At 36.4% G+C, this 17,174-nt stretch overlaps 1 protein-coding gene across 1 annotated transcript; it reads right to left on the bottom strand.

The window, feature by feature from the left end:
• Positions 1-750: 750 nt before the first annotated feature.
• On the bottom strand, positions 751-16,936 carry LOC306897107 (uncharacterized protein). The gene is made up of 40 exons (XM_079461587.1): positions 16,619-16,936; positions 16,386-16,500; positions 16,184-16,260; positions 15,885-16,106; positions 15,633-15,724; positions 15,396-15,526; positions 15,112-15,209; positions 14,956-15,026; positions 14,785-14,873; positions 14,356-14,461; positions 13,857-14,052; positions 13,306-13,469; positions 13,128-13,202; positions 12,031-12,171; positions 11,624-11,787; positions 11,056-11,119; positions 10,908-10,966; positions 10,618-10,801; positions 10,445-10,544; positions 10,085-10,292; positions 8,446-8,537; positions 8,096-8,187; positions 7,853-7,983; positions 7,461-7,758; positions 7,252-7,376; positions 6,886-6,945; positions 6,667-6,772; positions 6,189-6,393; positions 5,946-6,106; positions 5,254-5,328; positions 4,508-4,594; positions 4,360-4,428; positions 4,129-4,254; positions 3,909-4,046; positions 3,636-3,799; positions 3,395-3,458; positions 2,673-2,731; positions 2,330-2,513; positions 2,144-2,243; positions 751-1,940 (listed from the first exon to the last, which is right to left on the bottom strand). Exons 1-40 carry the CDS (start codon positions 16,830-16,832, stop codon positions 1,726-1,728), a joined length of 5,121 nt encoding a protein of 1,706 aa, XP_079317713.1. The 5' UTR covers positions 16,833-16,936; the 3' UTR covers positions 751-1,725.
• Between the last annotated feature and the right edge of the window lie 238 nt (positions 16,937-17,174).

Genomic DNA, 17,174 nt, shown 5'->3' with positions numbered 1-17,174 from the left:
ATTGACTATAAGCAAAACATATAAGGTTATGTAAGTCAAAATATCACAGGTCAAATATCAGACAGACTATAAATTCCTATATGCAGTGTTAATTAAATAAAACTATAAAATTCTAGTATCAGTCAAAGCATGAAATATAATTTCTCAGAGAACGTATTTATTAATGCATTGAAATATATTTGCATTTTACTAAACCCCTGGTGATAGACTCCAGTCTTTAGAAAAATATGTAGCAAGTTTATACATAAGATTTCTATTTTAAAAGAGGGAAGAATCATGGGTTATGGATGTGACAAAAAAGGATTTCTGTGAATTAAAATGCAGAAACCAGAAGCAATAATAGACAACAAATGGAGAACAGATGCTATTAACAAAATAGTTATTTAAATTTGTGTTTGCACATTTATGAAGAATATGGAATGTTATAGTTTTGACAACTGATTGTTAAAAACATGCTTTAAACACAGGGAAAATGCTTTAAAAACTTCTATATATAGAGACCTCAGCTGTGTATTTAAAGGGGATATTGACATTTTATCTATCAGAATGGTAAAAAATTGATTTTTTTATCATAAGGTTGCCATTTGCATGGAAATGTGTGTGTGCCAAAGCTCTTTCTGATTCCGATTTAAGGTTTTTATGATTATGATTATTGAGAAAATGAAAATAAACACAATTTACAATTATAATTCTAATCAATCTCATAATGTCAAGAACATTACGTATTATAGCAGGAAAGAGATCAGGTAAGACTTTTGGGAAAATATGTATTTTTATTTCCCTAACATTCATAAATAACAATACAACATTAAGCAAAATGTGTTTCCAAATAAAAACATCAAAAAGAATCTTAAATTGCAGGTAATATGTAACATAATTTTTTTTCTTTCACAATATAAAAAGGTAATAAGATCATATAAATCTATTGACTGAAGGTTCAATGGGGAACCATAATTGTCCTATTGCTACAAATAACCCTTTTCCGCAGGAAGCAGAAGGGTTATAAATATGCTATTACTTAAGTTTAGGTGTGTAATGGTACGTGTGTTTGTGCCAAACAGTCACAGGGAAAATTCCAAGTGAAGTCATCATTTCTATGCCCTACTCCCTTCGAAGGGCAGAGCCCTTGGTGTTCAGACTTTGGAGTGAGCAGGGCATTTGCGTGCCATTATGTAGATGTTTGGAATGCACTTGGCAAAGGCAGCGACGTAATTTCCTCATTACCTTCAGCTGGCATGTTCCTCTGACATCACAGCATGGTGTCCGTCAACAGATATCGCTGTTTTAATGTCATAACTTGAGCAAAAAACAGTTTGAACAATACATTTTATAATTTAAAAAGTTGTATATACATGAATGTTTATATATTATATAGCATACATTTTAAAACAAACATAAATATATGTTTATTTGCCAACAGTTAGGTTAGGTTTTATGCTTAAGTTATGCCATTAAAACAGCAATGTTACCCGTTACACACCTACTTAATTTATTTGTGACTGGAAGAAGCAAAGTGACTTCAGTGCATTCAAGATATAAATGTTTTCCGTAAATGTGTTCCCTGAGAATTAAACCAAGACATGACATTTCAAATGCTCAAACTGTGCAACTGAGCTATAAGATTTGTGTAACCTATCATAAAGAGATACAAAGGCAGCAGTCAGACTACTGTGGATCACATACTATATATTTGGGGTTTGGTGCATACCATTATTGTTGACCTTCTCATTTTCTTCCAAAAACCTCACAAAAACTGATAGCATGTAGTAACTTGTTACGAAGTGTGTCGATGTCGCTGTATTTGGGAAGATATAATGTGCCAAAACATGTCTGTGCTTCTGGGAGACGATCATTTGAATCAGTTTTGTTCATAAGCACAATCTTCAGAGTCATCTTTGAGAGGCCTCCAGCAGGCACACAACCCGTTCCATACATGAACACTGTGAGGACACAGTATATGACAATAACATAAAATGTATTATAAAACATATAGGCATACGTTAGACGCACAAAGAGCTTAAATATGGACAAAAGTATTTGGTTTTATATTTGCATCGTTTAGCAGACACCTTAATCCAAAAGCGATTTACAGATTGTGTGTATCATTCTGAGGACAAATTTCAGATACGAAGATGTTACTTACTCAAAAATGTCTTCTTGTTTTCTTCAGACATCTCAAAGAAAACGGTCCAGAAATTCTTGATCAGCTCATCAGAGGGAGAACAGTGTTCGTATGTAGCACACTAAAAAGGAAGCAAAAATGATAATATGTCAAACCTGACACACTTCTTACAAACATGCAAAGTTTTTAACTTTGATCTTGATATACCTTCTGAAGGTCTTTCCACTCATATTTAGGAGAACCACTGAAAACTTCTCTGAGTTCTTCAGGGTGAAACATTTTCCAGGCTTTGACCGGACAGCCTTCAGAAAAACCTGCAGAGAACTGCTCAAACTGGTTCTTCACTGACTTGTTGAAAATGAAGTCCACATACAAATCCACATACATCTGTCTGCACAGTGATAAAGAATCCAGTGTTTAGCGTCGATGACCTATGGTATCTATAGCCTTGATAAAAGTACTCTTCTCTTTTATTTTTCTGATCTGTGACATATCTTCAAGTAATACAGCCTCTGTAGACAGATAACAGAATGACATAACCGATTCCTACCGATTAACTATTGTTACTGGAATCTGAGCACCATTTGGAATGAGCTCTTGTCCTTTGATCTAAAAGAGATGAAACAATGTTATTAACATATTCATCCCATCAGCATCTGCTCTACATTAGACTGTCACGAAATGGTTTTGACAGAACCCAGATGCAGGCAGACGAAGGTTTAACAATAAATGTTTATTAAATAAAAGACCCACAATGGGGAAAAACAAGAACAAAAACACTCTAGAAACCAAACACTAGAAACAAAATGTTCACAAAACTGAAACAGGAAACAGGGTAGTCCAACACGACAAGAAACTGCGATACTACCGTGAGCATTGATGACAACATAGACAATAGATAATCGATAATGCACCGACACTGAACAGAGGGAAACTAAGACTATATAAAGGGAGACACTAACGAGGAGTGATTACATGGGGAGAGTGGTGACAGCTGATGGGAATAAAACCCTAATTAAAGTGAAACACCAAACAGACGATGGGAATGAAACCCTTAAGAAATTACAGGAGATAGGAGGGTGGGGCTGAGAGACATAACAGGAAGACACGTGGCGCCAAGTAACAACATAAGGCCACATGTCTCCACACATAACACAACAGAAACCCGAAAAACGTGGCAATGTCATGACTCTGCCCAGGGAGCTAGAAAGCTCGAGACAGGAAGGACAGAGTCCTAACATAGACTCATGAAAGATTGAAACTCAGAACTACCGTGAAATCTAAGAAAAGCATCTCCACCACCTCCTCTTCCTCCTCCAGAAGATTTCTCAAACTTCTGATTTTGGATTTAAAAAAAGGAAATTAATATAAATCCACAGATAAACCTGCAAGTGGTTTCAAACTCACACTGTAATGAAATTTTTATTAAAAGTTGCCAGTAACAAACAGGTTCAATACAGCACAACCATAGGGCTTGTGTGTTTTCAGATTGTTTGAAAGCCAACATGTTTACCTGGCTTCCATAGGGGACATTTCCTCAAGATCACTCAAAGTGATGCTCAGGTCCAGTAGTTTCTTAAACAATGCCAGTGGGAATTGTAAGTTCATGTAACAATGATTGAACAGGGCCATTCCACAAACGGAGCCAAGATTGTAAAAATCTTCTTTACATGTGTGCTAAAAAAAGAGATCATTGTATAATTGATGACGTCATCAATTAAAAGGATTTCATTAAAAAGTATTAGCTATAAAAGTCTGCAATGCATTTTGTGAAAGCAGTAGATACCTCAGAATTGAACCACACCAGTGAATTTTCCACTTTCAGCAGCTTCTTCTCCCATGTAAGGAAAGATTGTGAAAGCAAGGAGAAGAACTCTGCAGAAAGTGACCCTTCATCTATCCCATCCTCACCAACAAACTTCACCTGGGCATGAGACATTGTTAGACAAAATATGAAAAATTTTCCAAAACTCTTAGATCCTTTGCTGTTCTTTCTATGGGACTACCTTCAATCGTTGGTGAAATGACTGGTTGCCTTGTCCCAGATACTGAAGCGTGTCCTTCAATATTGAGTCCCTATTTATGTGCAAAGTGCTGGTCAAATGTAATGCGAGCTGTTGGTCCTGTAAGTACTTAGAAAAATACCATTAACGTTAACATGTGTATTAGTTGCATTAAACTACAGAGTTTAAATTAGAACAGCACGCTTAAGATTGTCACTTCATAAGCACACTTACTTTAAAAATTCTCCATTTAGATGCCATGTCAGCCACAAAAGGGAAATTCACCAACATTTTAATCGTTTCCTGAAAGTAAAGCAAGATTGCTTATAAAATGTTGTCATGTCATTCATCATGTTCCATGTCAGACGTTTGTGATACCCACAGCAAAGTAGTCCCTCAGCACCAGCATTACATTGATATCATCGGACTCAAAATATGAAAAAGCAATGTTTTCCAGAGTTGCTTGCAACTGTTAAAATAGAAAAAGATGTCAACATTCTTCGGGGGGTTTTCACCTAAAAACTAAAATTGACTTCATACTCACCCTCATGCCATCCTAGGTGTATATGACTTCCTTTCTTTAGTCAAACACAATTGGTTATAAAAACATTTCCTGGCTCTTAGGTTTGCAATTCTATTGGTTTTGAAGCTCTAGAAAGCACATCCATCCTTCATGAAACGACCAGAGGGTTAATAAATATCTTCTGAAGAGATACGATACATTTGTTAACAAAAATGTTATATGTTTTACTTGTTATATGTTTGTGCGATGACTAGTCACTAGTCATACTTTTCAGATTCAAAGTCATCATTGCTTAGCTGATGTGACGCAACATCCTGTCAGCACTAATGTTGACATTCAAACGCGATATATAACTAATGCTATCTAAACATAAAATGTTAAGAATTTTCTTCCACAAACTAATTGTTTTTCAGAAGACATTAATTAACCCCTTGGAAGTATTTTTATTATTATGGATGTGCTTTTTGGAGCTGCAAAATTGATGAAGAAAGGAAGTCTCATACACCAGTAAATTGTATAGTAAATGATGGAGTAATTTTATATGTGGGTGAACTATTCCATTAAAGTTTGTGAGATGGAATTGATTTTCATTTTTTAGTACTTACCATATCTAGGAGATCATTGATGCTGTGAATAATGAAATCTCTACTTGTGATGTCATTGTGGCTACTGCGGACCTTCAGAACGGAAAGACAAATGTTTAAAAAGGTTCAAATAATATTGCTCCTAAATCTTCACAGTTATTATACTGTTGAATGTGTGTGTTCTTTTGCTTTAAGCATATTGTGAATGTGTAATGAAGACACCTTATAGATGTCATGATTCTGCTGCATCATGTCATGTTTCTCTTGGTTTAGTGGCAGGATCATGACAGAACCTCATGTTAAATGTGGAGAGAGACAATTATTGTTCTTATGGCCTTCCATACTCTCTCCGGTCTCGTCATTGTTCCCATCCTCTTGTTACCTCGTAATTGATTAATGCCTACACCTGTTTCCCTCTTGATTTGCTCCCTTATTTAATGCCCTTGTGTCTTCTGTCTTGTGCTGGTTCATTGTGGTTTGTGTGGTGAGTTCCTGTGTTATGTTAGTTTAGTCATGTGTAGTTTATGTCAAAGAGTTAATTTAAGTTTTGTTTAAGTGTAGTTAGTCTTAGTCCTGTCATGTTATGTATCCATGTTTTGTTCTGTTACCCCTCGTGGGTCTTTGTTTTATTATTTATTAAATTATTTGATAACCCCTTACCCGCTGTCTGCACCTGGGTCCTCTCTCTGTGTCTCACCACGAGAACCATGACAATAGATCATTTGCAGGACCTGCATAAATTTCTGCAGGCGTCTCTGTGAATCCCTGTTTATGTTTCCAAAAGCAATGCTGCCAATCAATTTAGCAGATTCTGTGCGTAACAACTCAACCAGGCCTTCGAAACAATCGTCAGGGAGTTTGGACCAGTAACTTTCTTAAAACATAACAAAACATTTAAGTTCTCAGGCAAGCACAAAAAATGCAATGTAAAGAATAACAATGAATGATCGATTCACCTAACACTTTAAGAGCATCGAATTTCAGCTGAAGAATTTCGGAGGCGAATGCTTCAAGAAGTTCAGCTCCATGTTGTTCCTGGCAAACTCTGATGAGCTCTGGGAGGAGAAGATAAACTCTCAGGACTTCCACGCTAACTAGACTGGAGTCAACACTGAAGGTTTTCAGAAAGGGGAAAAGTGTACCATGAACAGTCTTCACAACCTGTATAAAGGATGTAAGGGAATGTAAAATATATAAGAATATACAGAGATGAATAGAAATTCTTTTGTCAAGCTTTTTTAAATAATGATTATTAACCTTGTCATTTATGGTGTTTAGAGAAAACCATGTTTGCAGTAAGGCACGTGCAATTGAAATATATTATTTGATTATATATTTTATTTTAAATGTACTAATGCAACCATTTTAAATAAATCAATACATTGGATGATAAATAATATACAAAAAATATATAAAAATCAAATTTGTCATCACCTGTGACATCACCCTTTCATCCACTGATAATTTTGCAAATGTTTTCTTGACCAGCTCAAAGTCCAAACCAGAGACCTCCGCAGAAGTCCCATAATGTTCATCACAACTGCAATGAAAAAATATATACAAATGTGTGAAGACATCATATTTTAAGAAGACTCGTTTTGGGCACGCATGAGTAAATGATGCATACTATCACACTTACAGGTGCTAAGTTACCTTGTTTTCAGAAAACTTCCATTCAGAGAGGCAGCAGATGAAAACACTATGTAAATTTTACTGAGAAAAAAACAATCATGTTATATTCACATATATACATACCATCAAAAGAGTATTATAGTGTATTACACTATTCAATTCAAATAAGAATCTGCAGTTATGTTTACATTTACAACAATTTGTCATCAGCTAGAAAATAAAACGCATCACAGCAATTCCACTTTTGATGTGCTTTTGTGTTTTCACTGCATTTAAGCTAAACACTAACCCTATCATTCACTGGCTGTACCCTCAGTAAAGTTTGTCTGCAATACTGCAAAACCATCCCTCTATAGAGGCAAAGTCCTTTAACCTAAATACACTCACTTCTTTATTGCTTTCCATGATTTTGATTTACATTCAGACACCCATTGATCGATCATTTTGTCATCCAATGTCACAATCCTTCTGCTTTGGTTAGACTTAGGTTTGGTTGACTTATTTCCAGGTACCTAAAACAGTACAAAATGCACTGCATATACAGTCAATTATTCAATTGTAAAAGTATATTTGAATGAGAACTATTGCCATCTTACCTTATAAAAAAGGCCAAAGGAATGGTTCTCCCCAGCAATGAGTTTTCCAATTGTATATGTATCATAACATTCTGTATTGAAATATTCTTTAAGGTTTGAGGTCTGAAGAATGTCTTTAACAGAAAAATATGTATATAAAAAGGAATAGATAAATGTAGGTGTGTAAGTACCAGCTGGCAGGTGTACAGGTGATGGCACAGACTGGTTGATCATTTGTCCATTTCCCAGCTGCCCTTGCATCCCACATCCAAATGAGTAGATCCGCTTTGATGATGCCACCAACACAAGTGTGTGATGTCTTACCAAATAATACAACATTTACATCAAGCGAATATTCCTATATATTGATATTGTTTTTATATATAGATAGTAAATAAAACAGTCTAGTTTACCTCCCACATGTGACTTGTGACACTTTAGAGCCCCAAAGTTCAGCAACCACTCGTGGAAGATGTTCATCTTTAAATGAGTTGTGCCCAAGTTGACCATAGACACCTGATCCAAATGTGAACACAACACCTCCCTAAGAACACAATCACATTCTCATTAGAACATGTTTTTGTACATTTGGAAATATATCTGTTATATTACCCTTTTTGGCAATTGTAATATACAAAACACAGTGTGTAAAATACCTTTGATAAAGTTGCAGTTTGTTCTCCTCCACACGAGATGAACTGAGTTTTCTTCCCATTTAAGCTTCTTACGACTCTGGGCACATGCCTGTCTGAAATCACATGACACATTAACTCATCACTTCTAATAACTAAATGCTGTGATATTTCACAGAGAGAGAGAGAGGGAGAGAGAGAGAGAGAGAGAGAGAGAGAGAGAGGGAGAGAGAGAGAGAGAGAGAGAGAGAGAGAGAGAGAGAGAGAGGGAGAGGGAGAGGTAGAGAGAGACTTTAGGAACATTGGGTTATTTGGCTTGCCATACTAAATATATGCCATGAATATATGCCATAATGGTGATATTAGAAACATACGTGCACAGAGTAGATTTGTTAATAATGAAAACTTTTCCTCCATGAGCGAGAACAACACCACTAGATTCGGTCTTTCTTCAGGTTTACTGGTTCTGTGTAAATACAAATAATTTAGATCACAAATGGTCACAAATCTGCATTATACGATGAATAAATGTAAATAATAAAGGCGTGATGCTAGGCTAATATAAAAAAAATGTTGTTACAAAATGTCATACTTAATTTGCCACCATCACCGCGCAGTCTCATGATGGAAACTTTCTCGTTCCGGATGAATCCAAGCAAATATCTTCCTGCTGACATGTCCTGAATTGCTGATGTTGGACGCAAGCAGCGTATTCCGTCATTCACATGTTTCACTTTGTCAGGTTGCATCAGACCGAAACCCTCTCGGATCTGCGCTCCCCAATAACACAACATCTCCACAGAGGATTTAAGAAACCTTCGGGGTCTCACACCAAACCAAACACCGCAGGCTGAACGAACAGCACTACTGCATGCGAGTAAACGTGTTGTTTACGAGATTTCCCACAAAACGAAAGTAAAGAGTGAAACCAACCGAGTTACTGTTGCTGATCGTTCGTGTTTGTCATAGAGAATGAATAGACGAGGGATGATGTAATGTGCGCATTTCCTTTCCTTTCCTTTCCTCGAAAACGAAAACAAAACCTAAAAAATCCTCGATATCAGTATCGTATTAGTACACATCTTTAGATTACAGGATGTCATCTGCACAGGTTTACACAACATCTGTGATTGTCTCACAGAATTTAGCCTCATTATATTTCATTTCAATATTATGTGTCTGTTGTTATATTTGGAAATGCACTGGTATCATAGTTTACCCAAAAATGAAAACGAAAGGGTAAAACCTGTTCTTTGTACACAAAATAAGAGATTCATATTGTGGAGAAACTTAACAGGCACCATTAACATTTTCCCCCTACTATAGAAGTATAGTGCCCCAGATCTGTTTGGCGACTGATCTTTCTTTGTGTTCATCAAAACAAAGAATTCATTTGCACAGGTTGAGGGCGAGTAAATTATGAGATAATTTTCATTTTTTGGTGACATTTATATTTAGTATTGAAGTGGTACATTACCATAAAAGTGAAAACGACCACAATTTACGAGCATAATTCTGATTAATCTGACAATTTCGAGATCAGTTATCATGTAAAGGAGCACCTGATAAGGTAAGACTTTCTGGACTTTCTTTAAAAGTACACATGCATCCAAGGTTTTAAGGGTTAAGCGTGTTCCTAAAAGAAACATCCAAATAATTTTTATTTTACAACATTTACAGCAGAAAAAATGTCTTCAGACTATTGAAATGAAAGGCTTTTATTTGGAACTTTTGCTATGAAGAACCATTTTTAATTTTTATAAATGTACAGTAAGAGGCAAATCTATATTGATCCATTTGTAAATGTGTGACTGAGAGCAGCAATTTTATCCAAAGTGACTTTCAAGGTATATTTGATCCGTTTGTGCATTCCCTAGGAATCAAACCCATGGCCTTATAAACACTAAAGCTATATGCTCTAAAAACTGAGCTAAGATTATCTAGTTTATGTTACATTTCATAAAGAGATTCAAAAGGAAGCTGTCAGCGTAGCATTGTCTGCCTTTTCACCACCTTCCAAAAACCTCACAAAAGCTGATAGCGTGTATTAGTTTGTTCCGAAGTGTGTCGATGTCGCTGTATTTGGGAAGATATAATGTGCCGAAACATGTCTGTGCTTCAGGGAAACGATCATCTGAATCAGGAGTGTTCAACTGCACAATCTTCAGGGTCAACTTTGAGAGGCCTCCAGCAGGAACACGGCCTGTTCCATACATGAAAACTGAGCAAAGAAAATGTATTGCATGAGGATATAAGCCAATAATATAACATCACATAAAGGCACAGGTTGATGTCCAAAGATATTAGATATGGGCATAAGTATCTTGTTTATCATTGTGCGTAGGTTCTTTCAGACACAAAGATGTAACTTACTTAGAAATTTCTTCTTGTTTTCTTCAGACAACTCAAAGAAAACAGTCCAGAAATTCTTGATCAGCTCATCAGAGGAAGAACAGTGCTGGTAAGTAGCACGCTAAATATTAAGCAAATAGAATTAGTATACTAAACAATGACACACTTGTTAAAGCATATTTTAAGGCGTATACCTTCTGAAGGTCTTCCCACTCATACTCAGGAGAACCACAAATAACTTCTCTGAGTTCTTCGGGGTGAAACATTTTCCAGGCTTTGACCGGACAGCCTTCAGAAAAACCTGCAGAGAACTGCTCAAACTGGTTCTTCACTGACTTGTTGAAAATGAAGTCCACATACAAATCAACATACTTCTGTCTGCACAGAGATAAAAAAATATATTATTATTTTTCTGCTTTGTGGTATTTCTTTATTAATAGTAATATGGTGTCTGATGCTAAGACGATGACATCATCATTCCTACCGATTCATCGTGGTTACTGGAATCTGAGCTCCATTTGGAATGAGCTCTTGCCCTTTGATCTATTTGAGATAAACAATATTATTACTATACTGATCCAATCAACAGATGGGCCACGCAAGACTCATGAAAGAGTGAAACATAGAATTACCGTAAAATCCAAGTAAAGCACCTCCACCACTTCTTCATCCTCATCCAGTAGATCGTTCAAACCTCTGATATGGGATTTAAAAACATAAATGAATACAAATTCACTGAAAAACCTTGTTTTAAATAATTATAAGTGCTCAGTGGTCAGTACTGCAACCGGAGGGCTGACGAGTTTTAAGGTCAGTGTGTGAATTTTAGCTGCATCTAGTGGTGGGGTTGTGAATTGCTCACTCCACCCCTCTCTTCTTAAAGCACTACGGTCAAAGATGTCGTCACATTTTCGCATCTTTGCCGAAGGAGATAACATATTTACATAACGCGCTCGGTAAAGCAGTTTGTCCGTTTAGGGCTCCTGTAGAAACAACATGGCGAATTCCATGTAGTGGGACCCGCAGTGTATGTATAGAAATAGCTCTTTCAAAGGTATTAAAAACATAACGCTTCATTATGTAAGGTTTTTATACACGTCTGAAGACATAGTTATGTATGTTAAATTGCATTTCGGTCAAGTGACAGTATAATACTGCTTTATTGCATGTTACAACATAAATACATTAGCTCACGATTACCTGGCCTCCACAGGGGATATTTCCTCTAGATCACTCAGAGTGACGCTCTGGTCCAGAAGTTTCTTGAACATTGCCAGAGGGAATTCTATGTTCATGTAACAGTGGTTAAACTGTGCCATTCCACAGACAATGCCAAGATTGTAGAAATCTTCTTTGCTTGTGTGCTGAAAATACACAGGTATTAGTGTACAGTATGTATCTGAAACCTAGAACAAAACTCATATTACAATATTACATTTATAATAAAGCTGTAAGTCACAATACATTTAATTTCATTAACTTAAATTTAATAAATCTTTTCAGTTTTGAGATTTTTTTGTATGTGTGTGTGTGTGTGTGTGTGTGTGTGTGTGTGTGTGTGTGTGTGTGTGTGTGTGTGCATGCGTGCTTGAGACAGCATTGGATACCTCAGAATTGAACCACACCAGTGAATTCTCACAAACTTCCAGCAGCTTTTTCTCCCATGTAAGGAGAGATTGTGAAAGCAAGAAGAAGAACTCGGCAGAAACACCGCCCGCATCTATTCCATTTTCACATGCAAAGTTCACCTGTACAGAAAATATTGAAAAAATTACATTTTTTAAAGGCTATTGAAAATGCTAGTCAACATACACAACATGTACTCAAATTGGTACAAAATTCTCATATTCTTTGTTCCAATTCTGTAGGACTACCTTCAGTGGACGGTGAAATGAGTGGATGCCTTTTTTGAGATACTGCAGTGTGTCCTCCAACATTGACTGCCTGTTTATGTGTAAAATGTTGCCAATAATATATAATCCAACAGCATGTAGATTTGGAAATCCCTTCATGAACAATGGGTGCTGTAAGAACTTAGAAATTAGGTTAGTATTAAAATGTGCATTTGCTTTTTTAAAGGGATAAAAGGTATCATTTTTCATGTCATTTTGGATTTTTCATCCACATGTCATTCCAAACCTGCATGACTTTATTTTTTTCTGCAGGACACAACAGTGGACCCCATTGAATTTCCATATGGAAACAAATATGGAGACACAAAGCCACTATGACATTTCTCAAAATATCTTCTGTTGCGTACCACAGAAGAAAAACTCATAGGTTTAAACCGCATGCAGGCGAGTAAACGAAGAGAGATTTTACATTTTTGGGTGAATTCACAATAGTAGCACACTGTACGACTGCCTTCAACTTACTTGGAAAATTCTCAATTTAGATGCAGTGTCAGTCACAAAAGGAAAACTGATCAACATTTCAAGAGTTCTCTGCAATAAAAATTCATGGAAGTAAATTAAGATTACTCATAATTATCTTGAATAAATATCACAAGAATCTTGTTGTAAAACGTGTGTGTGATACCCACAACAAAGTGGTCCTTCAGATTCAGCATACAATTGATATCACCATAAAGCAACCATGATGCAAAATCATCCCGGGTGGCTTGCAGCTTAAAGTAGAAAAAGAAGATAGCTTTTTTGGCTTTTCACAAAGTTTGTAAGATGTAATTGATTGTTTAGTTTCTCACCATATCTAGGAGATCATTGATCTCGTGAATAATGAAATCTTTGTTAGTGATGTCATTGTGGGTCCTGCAGTAGGCCTTAAAAAAACACAGACATGAAAAGCACATTTCATTGAGTGAACTATCCCTTTGTTATCCGTCACGATCCCAAATCTATTGTTGTGATGTGAAACAAAGGCACCTTATAGACCAGCTGAAGGACCTTCAAACATTTCCTCAGGCATTTCGGCTCGTCACGATCGATTTCACTAAAAGAAATGTTGCCAATCAACTCAGCAGATGCATTGCGAAATAACTTCACCAAGTCTTTGAGACAATCCTCAGGGAGTTTGGACCAGTAGTTTACTAAAAAAATATGAAACAAAAGAAAAAGAACACAAGACAATAGTATACTCAAAAATAAATGGTGCTATATAGTACTAAAAGTGGTTATTGGCGCGTAATCATAGGGGAACCACTTTAAGTGCTGTATAGAACCTTATCTTGGTGCTTTAGTGGTTCTTAGGGATAACTTAGGTGCTATATAGATCCGCTGAAGAACCATACAGGGGCTTAATAGGTTCTTTATACGGAAGCGGTGCTGTATGGTTCTGAAGAACCTCAGAAAAAACATCTGAAGCACCAAGATATGGTTCTATATAAGTTGTCCCCCAATGATTACGAGCCAAGAACTACGTTTAGTGCTATATAGCACCATTATTTTTAGAGTGAACATCAACTTTATAACTGTACCTAATACTTCAAGAGCGTCGGGTTTGAGCTGAAGTATTTTGGAGGTGAGTGGTTTAAGGAAATGGGTCCTGTGTTGTTCTTTGCAAACTCTGATGAGCTCAGGGAGGAGAAGATAAACTCTCAGAACTTCCACACTCGTGAAACCCTCTTGAGGGTTAAGAGAGGGCAAAAGTGCATCCCGAACCGTCATAACAACCTGTGGTAAAAATTTTAAGAAATATATGTTTAACGTTTGTGTTTACAAAGAGTTTTACAAGGAAAAATGCTTGAAATATAAATGTAAAAATATTGAAATATTTTTCAATTTCTTTTCAGAAGTAAATATTATCTTTTTTTTGTTTGCTGATGTGTACAGTATTTGGTAGCTGGGTTTGTGGAGAGGGTGTGTCAATAGGAGTTAAGTTTGTGGTCTTGTTTAAAACTATATACAAATATTCCTTGAATGGCATCTTTTATTGTAATATATGTAATAAATTAAGAAGATTGGATTTATCATTACCTTTGACATCACCTTTCTGTTCTCCGATAGTTTTGCAAACGATTTTTGAACCAGGTCAAAATCCAAACCACAGACATCTGCAGAAGTCTGATAATGTTCATCACAACTACAAAGACAAAAACATTATAATATACTTTTATAATAATAATTGTCTAAATTACTTTTATAAAAGAGAATGATACACAAGTCTAATGAGTTACCTGGTTTTGAGAAAACTTCCATTCAAACAGGCAGCAGATGAGAACACTTGGTTTATTTAACTGCAAAAACAAACAAACAAAAACTGAACAATGCATTTAATCGTATTATATTCATATAATGAAATACCATAAAACGTCAGTACAGTATAAGGACACTATAAGTGCTATTTTTCACTATTTTAAGCGTGATATTCATATATAAACTTACAGTCATGCATTTTATACTCACTTATCACATTCAGCCACCCACTGGTCAATCATTCTATCATCTAATGTTAAAATCCCTCTGTTTAAATTGGCCGATATATTTCCAAGTTCCTACACAACACAAAACAAAAAATACATATTACTAATGACAATGCAAAAGTCTTAAACTAATCAAATGAGATCTATGGCCTACCTTGAAAAATAGGGCAAAGGAATGGTTCTCACCAGCAATGAGTTTTCCGACCCCAAATTCATAATTTAAGTCTGGATTCAGATATGTAGTTAAGATTGTTAAAAATTGCAATTAATCTTAAAATATTCATATAAAACTTTTTTAGGTGTGTCCTACCAGATGGTAGGTGTACAGGTGATGGCACAGAATGTTTGGTCATTTGTCCAAATGAGTAGATCCGCTTTGATGATGCCACTAACACAAGTGTGTGATGCCTAAATAAAAAATAATAAATCTAAAAAATATATTCTTTAAGCTGAATTCAAATCATAGTTAATTTATAGCTTATTTGCACAAAGCTTCAATAAATTATATGCTATACTTCCGTAAAGGCTAAACATAAAACTGTATTGCTGTTCTGAATGCTGATTGGTCCAAATCTTGTAAAAAGTCTAGTTTACCTCCCACATGTGACCTGTGACACTTTAGAGCCCCACAGTTCAGCAACCACTCGTGGAAGATGTTCATCTTTAAATGAGTTGTGCCCAAGTTGACCAAAACCCCCTGATCCAAAAGTGAACACAACACCACCCTAAAAGTACAATCGCAATTTTATTTGCACATTTTTCATTTGTGACATCCATGGTAATTTATTCCTCATGGAAAATGAGATATACAAAACATAATGTGTAAAATACCTTTGATAAAGTTGCAGTGTGTTCACCTCCACACGAGATGAACTGAGTTTTCTTCCCATTCAGGCTTCTTACAACTGTGGGTACATGCCTGTCTGAAATCGCATAATGCATCAACTTTTAATGAATGTACATCCATTCATACTCTGATATACACAAAAATCACACTTGTCTCAAAAGTACCACAGATGTGTGATGAGATTGATGGGTTGAACCGATGAACACATTACATCTTTAATCTTAGTAAAATCATACCTATAGTGTCTCCCAGACCCAACTGTCCAAAAGAGTTCCTCCCCCAAGCAAACACAACACCAGAGAGAGACAACACAAAGCTGTGATCTCCTCCAGCGCTGATCTGAGCCAGTGGAACCCCATCCAGACACTGAACGTGTTGAGGGGTCTGAGATCCAGATCGTCCTTCACCCAGACCCAGCTGACCGTGAGAGTTCTCACCCCAGACAAACACCCGACCCTCTGAGAGGACAAGAACAAACTTAAAAAGGTACATTCCTGTATTTTTGGAATGTTGTTGATGGAATAGCTGCGAGTACCCTGGGTTAACGCCATTGAATGCTGGTCTCCACATGTGATCTTAATCACATGTCTGTTGGCCAGGTCTTTGAGAGGCCTACAGGGATGCAGAATAAATATGAGAGAGAGAGAGAGAGAGAGAGAGAGAGAGAGAGAGAGAGACCCGCAGGTGCATTTTTTTTTCAAAAATAAGTAACTTTAAGATCAAGTTAAAATGCATACGTGCACAGAGTAGATTTGTTAACAACAAAAACTTTTCCTCCATCAGTCAGAAGAACAGCACCAGATTCTCCACAGACTATTGATTTGATTTTGTCTTTCTTCAGGTTTAGTAGTTCTAGATAAATGAAATCATTTGGATCTGGATAAAATCACACTTAGCCACATCTGCATAAAAGACAAAATGTGAAATATAAAGGCGTGATGTTAATAAAATGAAAATACTAATTTCATACCTAGTTTGCCATCATGGCCACTGGGTTCACCGCGCAGTCTCATGATCGCAACTTTCTCGTTCCGGATGAATCCAAGCAAATATCTTCCTGCTGACATGTCCTGAATTGCTGATGTTGGACGAAAGCAGCGTATTCCGTCATTCACATGTTTCACTTTGTCAGGTTGCATCAGACCGAAACCCTCTCGGATCTGCGCTCCCCAATAACACAACATCTCCACAGAGGATTTAAGAAACCTTCGGGGTCTCACACCAAACCAAACACCGCAGGCTGAACGAACAGCACTACTGCATGCGAGTAAACGTGTTGTTTACGAGATTTCCCACAAAACGAAAGTCATCAAACACACTGCTACCCTTCCGCGATTGTAGGCTACAGAGAATGAACGAGCGACGGATGAATGCAATGCGATTTGACTTTACTCGAAAATGAAAGCAAAACCTATGGAAATAAAAATGCAATTAAAATTGGTTACACATAAATAATAACAATAACCATTTGTAAGGGTTTTAATGCCACATCGTATGTATATTGATCGAAAGAGCTTCATGTTTAC

This window comes from Barbatula barbatula (assembly GCF_947034865.1).
Source record: "Barbatula barbatula genome assembly, chromosome: 8".
In the NCBI taxonomy this organism is placed as follows: Eukaryota; Metazoa; Chordata; class Actinopteri; order Cypriniformes; family Nemacheilidae; genus Barbatula; species Barbatula barbatula.
The sequence above is the reverse complement of the archived record's forward strand: the minus strand, read 5'-3'. Positions and strand labels throughout refer to the sequence as shown.